Source organism: Labrus bergylta, chromosome 10 (assembly GCF_963930695.1).
Source record: "Labrus bergylta chromosome 10, fLabBer1.1, whole genome shotgun sequence".
NCBI classification, from domain to species: Eukaryota; Metazoa; Chordata; class Actinopteri; order Labriformes; family Labridae; genus Labrus; species Labrus bergylta.
The window spans coordinates 30,641,307-30,650,545 of record NC_089204.1 but is presented as its reverse complement, the minus strand read 5'-3'; the positions used below and the strand labels follow the sequence as shown (position 1 = coordinate 30,650,545).

The window sequence follows — 9,239 nt, the reverse complement described above, 5'->3', positions numbered from 1 at the left end:
GATCACTTCACCCGTGGTCAGAGACTCCAGAACATCAACATCTTATTTTCAAACTGAATCATTTGCTTACAGTGATAAATACAAACTGATAAGCGGAGCTGACATCACTACTGTACTCGTCTGTCCAATTACAAACTATAAATAGTCTTTGGAACAGCCACAGCCAATCAGGAGGCAGCTAGTCTGTGTTTACTTCCGACCAATCAGAGAGCATGCTCTCTCCCCCCCCCGAGCATGATGGGATGTTTCTTTCTTCAACAGCTCAGAATCAGATAATCTTCTCTTCGAGTTCTTCTTGTTTTTTTGAATTGGGGACAAATAAAGTTTTTTGAATTGAATTCTTCTGTAGTTTTTGGTGATTTTCACTGAGTGCTCGTCATCCATATTTCATGCTGTTGTCATAAATCATGATGTTTGAAGTGTCTCTGTTTAACCCATGTGTGTGTGTTCCCATAGCCAGCGTGTAACCACAATGTGTCTCCCACACCTGTCGTCCGTTCCCCCCCCCCCCCACCCCCCCCACCCCGGAGTCTGACTGAATACCAGGCTCGACGTCATGCTGAGGTTTTTCTTTGTATTTGAACTTTGAGTCCTGAGCACAACAACATGATCATCACAAACATTTAGAGGCGGCGACTCGCCTCCGCTTAGAATCCAAATGTTCAAATGAAAGAACTCCCCACATGGCGTCAGCTTCACGACCTCTCCCCGTAGAAAACAAAGGTTAAAACAAGCCGGCTCTGAAAGCTGCTCACGCCCCCAGAGAGACTGTCCTGCTCTCGTGGAGGCCTGAGAGACCCCGCCAGGCCTCCTCAGCAGCCTCTCGGTTTTGGTTTTGTTCCCCCCTGTGTAGACAAGGACGAGCAAGGTCCCATTTCTGAGGCCTGGGACGTGGACCCGGGCCTGATTACCAAACTGAAGGAGCAGTACAAAAAGGAGCGCAAAGGGAAAAAGGGGGTGAAGAGTAAGTCCTGCCAAGCGCTGCTGCCTCCTCCTCCTCCTCCTCCTCCTCCTCCTCCTCCTCCTCCTCCTCCTCTCTGTTGAGACAAAACAACAACAAAATGAAAACATCTGTCCTCTCTCACCTCCTTATTATTCCTTCTGTTGCTCTGTCCTCTTCATGTCTCCTCTGTCCTCTTCATGTCTCCTCTGTCCTCTTCATGTCTCCTCTGTCCTCTTCATGTCTCCTCTGTCTCTTGTAAACATCCTCTGCCCTGTTGTTCAAAAGTCTAGATTTACAGACTCCAGACTAAAACGGAGAATCTTGATTCAGCTGTCAGGACTTTGGCATGGCGTGCTGCATAAGAGATCAAAACTCTCTGAGGTCGTGGTCGCTGTGCCCGTGCTGCAGCTCCACGGTGGACGCTGTGCTCCTAAACTCTTTTTGACCTCCACCCCGGTCATGTGACTCAGAGCTATGATTAGAGAAATGTTGTTTGTTTGACCATTCTGATATTTGTAATTCAGTGTGATTGAAAGTGTTCTCAGTCCTGATATAATCCAATTAAACGTCTTTTGAAACAACCTGTTCTTCAGGTGTGATCCAGTCCGAAGCTTTTATCCAATCAGATGACTTTTGAACAGCTGGGCCGTGTTTTATTTTTACTCATCCAGACTGTGAAGCCTGCTGCATGTGTCTCTGTCTTTCACTTTTATATTCTCTCCACTCATCTGTTTTTTGTCCTGTCAGCGTTCTCCTCCACCTTCATCCGTTTCCTCACGTGTGTCGGCCATGTTGGTTCTTCATTTAGCCGCTGTTAAATCAAATTCAAGAGTTGTTAGAGACTCAGCTCCGCTCTCACTGCAATTACCACATTCTCCGTCAACGCTCCTGTTTCCACAGCCGGCGCGAGGTCTGTGTCCGGAGCGAGCCAGCAGCGCCGCTCTGCTGTGTTTCAAACGCGTTGATGGAGCTCGCTGCAAGTACATGTAAGCTGGACAGAGTAGATCAACCCGTACAGGAAGTCAGACAAGGAATGTGGTCTTGTAGTTCTCCTGTGATCTTGTAGTTCTCTTGTGATCTTGTAGTTCTCTTGTGATCTTGTAGTTCTCATGTGATCTTGTAGTTCTCTTGTGATCTTGTAGTTCTCCCCAGATCTTGTAGTTCTCATGTGATCTTGTAGTTCTCCCATGATCTTGTAGTTCTCATGTGATCTTGTAGTTCTCTTGTGATCTTGTAGTTCTCCCCAGATCTTGTAGTTCTCCCAGATCTTGTAGTTCTCCTGTGATCTTGTATTTCTCATGTGATCTTGTAGTTCTCCCATGATCTTGTAGTTCTCATGTGATCTTGTAGTTCTCATGTGATCTTGTAGTTCTCCTGTGATCTTGTAGTTTCTCATGTGATCTTGTAGTTCTCATGTGATCTTGTAGTTCTCATGTGATCTTGCAGTTCTCCCCAGATCTTGTAGTTCTCATGTGATCTTGTAGTTCTCCTGTGATCTTGTGAACGCTCTCATGGCTGCACTCAGGCTCCACAAACAGACGCAGTGGGGCCGTGCGCTTTCGGTCTGATGGAGTCAAACCGTGGCGCTGACAGGACGCAGCTGTGCACACGGGGCTGTGTGGAAATTGTCAGTCAGGATAACGGTCCTCTTCATGTGAAGCCTCGTTCAGTGGCTCTTAGATTTCACACTCAGGAGTCCCACGCTCTGCGGTGCGACGGTCGTTTTATCAAACTGTAATTGAATCATGAGTCCCACAGCTCGCTTCATCTTCACACGTTCTATTTCTGTTCTTTGCACTGCGTTGGTACGTTATCGCTCAGCGGGCGTGTGGAGGAGATCATGAAGAGAGATGTCGGGACGTTTTGTCTCTCTTTGGTTTCCTGCAACTTTGACAACGTTACTGAGCCTCGATGAGTGCGTCAGCTCGTTCTCGAGGACGTCCTGTCACAATAAGAGCGTTGAGTGTGTCCTGTCACAATAAGAGCGTTGAGTGTGTCCTGTCACAATAAGAGCGTTGAGTGTGTCCTGTCACAATAAGAGCGTTGAATCTGTTACTCCGACAGTTTCAGATTCTGTGCACACATTTCTCCCTCTTCAGTTCGTCTTAACATCGACTCTGCTGCTGACTTCTCTTCATTCATTTTCTTCTTTCAGTGCTGCTTTCCCTCCATCTTCATCCTGAGTTCTCTTCCTCGGCTCGTTTTTTCTTTACGTTAAATATTCTTCGTTTTGATTTTTTCCGCCTCCTCATGTCTGTGTGCTCTGTTATGTTTGACCCGATTCGTTAAACAGGGCCAAACCGGTCCAAGCTGCAGGACATGCTGGCTAACCTGAGAGACGGCGAGGATCTGTCCCACATGCAGCCTCCGTCAACGCCACAATCCAGGCCGAACGCCGCCCGCTTCAACGAGCACGAACCCAACAGAACGGACGAAGGTGCAGCACGAGCTCGAAGCATGAAAGAGTTACACTGACTTTATCCAGAGGGGCGTGTCTTTAAATTCATGATTTCTGTTCTTAGTCGAGGCGCTGACCTTCCCGCCCACCTCGGGGAAGTCGTTCATCATGGGCGCAGACGAGGCCATGGAGAGCGAGCTGGGGCTGGGCGAGCTCGCCGGGCTCACCGTGGCCAACGAGGCCGACAGCCTGGCGTACGACGTGAGTAGAACAGGAGCTGAGGGCGGGGGGGGGCGGGGGGCGGGGGGCGTTCTGACGGGAAATATTTCTGTTCACCTTCTCGTCTCGAGTCCAAAGATTAAAGTGTGCGTCTCTCCTCAGATCGGGAACAACAAGGACGCCATGAGAAAAACGTGGAACCCCAAGTTCACCCTGCGGAGCCACTTTGACGGGATCCGAGCGCTGACCTTTCACCCCGTGGAGCCCGTACTCGTCACAGCCTCGGAGGACCACACGCTGAAGATGTGGAACCTGCAGAAGACCGCTCCCGCCAAAAAGTAAGCAGCTTCGACCCGTAAGAGAGAGAGAGAGAAACTGACAGTGACCTCAGACCGTTTAAAATGTTTAAAGACGTTGTGACATTAAAGACGTGTGAGGAGGGGGCGGACTGGTGGCGCAATGGTTAGGGGGCGCGTTCCATGTGTTGAGACTCTCGTCTCGAGCGGTAGGCCCGGGTTCACCTCCACCCATGGCTCCTCTCCACATTCCCCACCCTCTCTCTCTCTCTGGTTTCTGACTCTATCCACTGTCCTCTCTCTCTCTCTGGTTTCTGACTCTATCCACTGTCCTCTCTCTCTCTCTGGTTTCAGACTCTGTCCACTGTCCTCTCTCTCTCTGGTTTCTGACTCTATCCACTGTCCTCTCTCTCTCTCTGGTTTCTGACTCTATCCACTGTCCTCTCTCTCTCTGGTTTCTGACTCTATCCACTGTCCTCTCTCTCTCTGGTTTCTGACTCTATCCACTGTCCTCTCTCTCTCTCTCTCTCTGGTTTCAGACTCTATCCACTGTCCTCTCTCTCTCTGGTTTCTGACTCTATCCACTGTCCTCTCTCTCTCTCTGGTTTCAGACTCTATCCACTGTCCTCTCTCTCTCTCTGGTTTCAGACTCTATCCACTGTCCTCTCTCTCTCTCTGGTTTCTGACTCTATCCACTGTCCTCTCTCTCTCTCTGGTTTCTGACTCTATCCACTGTCCTCTCTCTCTCTCTCTGGTTTCAGACTCTATCCACTGTCCTCTCTCTCTCTCTCTGGTTTCTGACTCTATCCACTGTCCTCTCTCTCTCTCTCTGGTTTCTGACTCTATCCACTGTCCTCTCTCTCTCTGGTTTCAGACTCTATCCACTGTCCTCTCTCTCTCTGGTTTCAGACTCTATCCACTGTCCTCTCTCTCTCTCTCTCTGGTTTCAGACTCTATCCACTGTCCTCTCTCTCTCTCTCTCTGGTTTCAGACTCTATCCACTGTCCTCTCTCTCATTAAAGGCACGAAAAGCACAAAATAAATCTTTAAAAAAAATAAAGACGTGTGAGGAGATTTTATGTCAGAATGTTTTTTAACATCATCAAAAAAAACAAGCAACAAGTCAAACTTTGAGCGTTTTATGTAGCGGCGATAGCAGCAAATTCTGACCAATCAGAGAGCATGTTCCTCGAGCGTCACTCTTGTAAATATCCCCGTGTGAACACAGAACGAACTTGAGGTGATTATTCAACAATGGAATAAAAACTGATCCGTGATTTAGACCAGAGCAAACGATCTCCAGGTGTGAAAACGACCTCTAAAAAACAACACAGAGTTTTACACAAAGGAGAGAAACAGATCTGAACATGTGACACTACTGCACGACTCCTTCAGACTAACCTGAACGCCAAACAGACGATGACATTAAACTTCCAAACTCCATGTGATCTGCAGAGTCCCTCTGCACCTTTAAGAAAAAGCTAAAGAGCCAGCTCTTTCATGAATACCTACTAACTTAATGATGATGGTCTCCATATTATTGATGATGATGATGGTAATGACGATGGTTTTTGTTTGATAACGACGACTTATAAGATGGTTTCTATACTGATTAGAGCTCTCAAGAACTGCCCTCAATGTTGTGCTTTGCCTCTGGTCACTTCCTGTCAGCACCTGTGTGTCCAATCAGACTCAAAGCTGATCGTTTGTTCTTACTCACATTGTTCCCTTTTTTCTAGATCCTTCCTTGTGTTGTTCTTACTCTCTGATGTACGTCGCTTTGGATAAAAGAGTCTGCTAAGTGAATTGTAGAATGAAGTTGTTTTCTTTCTCGTCCACAGGAGTACATCTTTAGACGTAGAACCCATCTACACCTTCAGGGCTCACAGGTAACGACATCAATCACAAATGTTAATGTGTGCGTCTGATTGGCTGGAAGATTTGATTATTCATCGTTGTTTGCACCACAGGGGGGCGGTACTGAGCGTGGTGATGAGCACCTCAGGGGAGCAGTGTTTCAGCGGAGGGGTCGATGGGACCATTCAGTGCTGGAACACCCCCAACCCCAACATCGACCCGTACGACTCCTACGGTAACGCAGCCTCGTGGTTCTTTTAAAGTCTGACACGTTGTTGTTTTTTTAACTCCACCTGACCGAGGTCATCGTGTTTTTCAGACGCGTCGATGCTGCGTGGAGAGTTGTGCGGACACACCGACTCAGTCTGGGGTTTAGTGTACAGCAGCGCTCACCAGCGCCTCCTCTCCTGCTCTGCGGACGGGACCGTGAGGCTGTGGGACGCCAACACCACCTCCCCCGCCCTCGCCGTGTTCAACGAGGACAAAAGTACACACCTCCAGCTTCCTGAGTCGAGACTTTAGACTTCATACTAACATGGAAAAAGTTAACATGCCTCTCTTCTTCTGTGTTTAAGACCTGGGAGTCCCCTCCTCAGTGGACCTGGTGTGCAGTGACCCCCGCCCACCTGGTGACCTCCTTTACAACGGACAGATCGGACTCTTTCAACATGGAGACCCGTCAGCTCGTCTCAGCCTGGAGTCCAATCTGGAGCCGGGTAAGTTCTCACAGCTCATCAGTGACTTACCTCAAAGGGGAACGTTGAGGCTGAAGCTCTTCAGTGACATCTAGTGGCCGCTGTTGGTAGAACCCGGTTTATTCAAGACTGTATGTCTGCAGCCTGGCGCTCTCTCCTCTGTGTGCTCTCACCTGGATGCCTGAAGCCGAGCCCCCTGAGCTTCTAATTTTCAACATAAAGCTCCGGAAATAAAGTATCTGTAGTGTACCTGAGATAAACATACCAGGTGCTTATACATTCAAGACGAAATACAAAATAAGCAATTTTGTGATTCTACATGTTTATGTGTGTTTTGAGTTGTATATAAACACACAGCTCAGTCAGCAGGTTCTGTTCAGCTGTTGAAACAAACGGCTCTAACTCTCTCTGTGACTCATTTGAACGTCTTTTCATTCATTCATTTGGGCTTCTTGTAAACCTCGGGCGCGTGACTCCTTCTCACCGTACACTCTTGTCTTCTTTTGGCGCGGTGCTAATGTTTGAATTAATCATAGACTGTAAATATTAATTAATGCGCGAGTTCGTAAACTGCTTCTTGACCCAACAGCACTCTGCTGTTGCCAAGAACACAGACGAGAGAGCGCCAGGAAGCAGCCATACCTGACTCGGTTTATTAGCAGGTACAGGGTTTCCCATAGAATCACGCTGTACCTGGGCGAGGACGTTAGCGAGGGTGTTACTAGCTCATGATATTAGGTTTGTTTATATTTATTAACCCTTTGACTTCCACTCGAAGAAAGCCATTTGCAAAAAATGATTTGTTGGTAAAATTGTGTTCCTGCCTCTTCATTAAGCAACATTACAGGTTCTATTTTTCAGATTACCCAATCAGGAAGCAGATCTGCAGGTCAACCAGCTGGTTGACTATTTAGAGTTACTTTGGATATGAATGGATTTCTTTCATTTCTGCAACAAAATGCTTTTTTCATATATAAACATCACAGAGAGAAGAACTTCTTTAACAGATTGAATGAGTAGCAATGGTTAGAAAAGGTGAACAAAATAAGAAATGAGTGACTTGAGCCAGGCCGCGTAGACTCAACCGAGCGGTCGACCATGTTTTCTGAGGAATCACAGATATATATTTTATTGTCAAATTTATTTCCTTCAACTAAAATATGATTGTTAGAGGGTCTATAAATGATTATTTTGGACGTTTGCTCTTGTTCTGTGAGATTTCTGAGGAGCTGTGCAGCGCAGAGTCACTCCCAGTATTTTCACAGTTTAAGACAATGATAATGATGTACAGCAGCGCCACCCATTGGACATAATCAGGGTTACATACACTATTCAATGAGGTGAATGAGGATAAACAGACAAGAGGTTTTCAGAGTTTGAAATACAGCAATATGGCGGCGGAAAAAGGTCAACCGTGCTTTATGATCGAACTTCTTTAACGATTGAATCTGCTCACACACGCTCACATCCTCGTTAAGTTCACCTGTCCGCTCACCTGCTCAGCTGTGATGTCATCTTGTTCTCTGCAGGCTCTCCGTGTCAGATCAACAAGGTCCTCAGCCACCCGACTCTCCCGATCACCATCACGGCTCAGGAGGGACCGACACATCAAGTTCTTCGACAACAACAGCGGGAAGATGATCCACTCCATGGTCGCCCACCTGGACGCCGTCACCAGTTTAGCGTGGATCCAAACGGACCTCTATCTCATGTCGGGCAGTAAGTATCTCCTCGCCACCAACCTGTGTTTACAGATTCATATATATGTATATGTTGGGCCGTGAAGGACGGCGTGGATCCATCACTAGCCGGAGGAGAAAAGGTCGTATTTGTCGGCCATCTTTGAAGTATCCTTTGTGGTCGGCACTGAGCTTCCTTTATTTTCAGCATCGTTTCCTCGTTCTGCTTTTTAACCGTCTCGTCGTCGTCGTCTCCTCCGCAGGTCACGACTGCTCATCCGTCTGTGAACCTGGAGAGTAAAACCTGCATCCAGGAGTTCACGGCTCACAGGAAGAAGTCCGAGGAGTCGATCCACGACGTGGCGTTTCACCCGTCCAAGTGCTACATCGCCAGCGCCGGGGCGGACGCTCTCGCCAAAGTGTTGTATGACGCGGAGCTCTCACTGCAGCTCCGCCCGCTGACCCCGCCTCCAGTGATCAGGGACCATAGAGACACAGGAGGGGAGGGACCCTCAGGCGCTGGTCAGCCCCGCCCCCCTCACAGCCCTCTGGTTTCATGTCGGACTGTCAGACCGTGTAGCCTCAAACGGGGGCTAGACCGGGGAGGAGGAGGAGAACTGCTCGAGTCCCTCATCGACCATCCAGGCAGGCCTGGGTGTGACCCCCCTACACACACACACACACACACACACACACACACACACACACACACACACACACACACACACACACACACACACACACACACACACACACACACACACACACACACACACACACACACACACACACACACACACACACACACACACACACACAGAGTGCCCCCGTCATGACCCCCAGACTCAAACCTCACCTCCTCTGCAGCGAGGAGGCTCAGGACAAGTGTTAAAGAGAGCAGAGACTCTTCTGGCCCCCGTGACTTCACGCTCATCCTGGATCCTCTTAGACTAACTGAGACCGGGTCTCCCACTCCCAGTCCTCCCACTCCCAGTCCTCCCACTCCAGTCTCCCACTCCCAGTCCGTTTTCATGTCGTGTTGTTCCAGAGATGTCGGGTAGTGAAGGCTCTCTGGAGCTGTCGTGGAAGCCCCTCCCTCACCCCCCCTCCCACCCCTGTCGTGGAAGCCCCTCCCCCTCGCCTCCTTCTTCT

General features: G+C 48.7%; 1 protein-coding gene across 1 annotated transcript in view; it reads left to right on the top strand.

Annotated features, from left to right (window-relative positions):
- LOC110002800 (striatin-like) overlaps positions 1–9,027 on the top strand; it is a 31,455-nt gene extending 22,428 nt beyond the window's left edge. The window contains 14 exon segments of the mRNA XM_065959715.1: positions 854–964; positions 3,237–3,380; positions 3,466–3,602; positions 3,723–3,898; positions 5,698–5,745; positions 5,827–5,948; positions 6,033–6,200; positions 6,289–6,329; positions 6,331–6,397; positions 6,400–6,429; positions 7,938–8,005; positions 8,007–8,127; positions 8,351–8,372; positions 8,374–9,027. Of these exon segments, the coding sequence (XP_065815787.1) occupies positions 854–964; positions 3,237–3,380; positions 3,466–3,602; positions 3,723–3,898; positions 5,698–5,745; positions 5,827–5,948; positions 6,033–6,200; positions 6,289–6,329; positions 6,331–6,397; positions 6,400–6,429; positions 7,938–8,005; positions 8,007–8,127; positions 8,351–8,372; positions 8,374–8,923 (1,805 nt within the window). The 3' untranslated portion in view covers positions 8,924–9,027.
- The last annotated feature ends 212 nt before the right edge of the window (positions 9,028–9,239 follow it).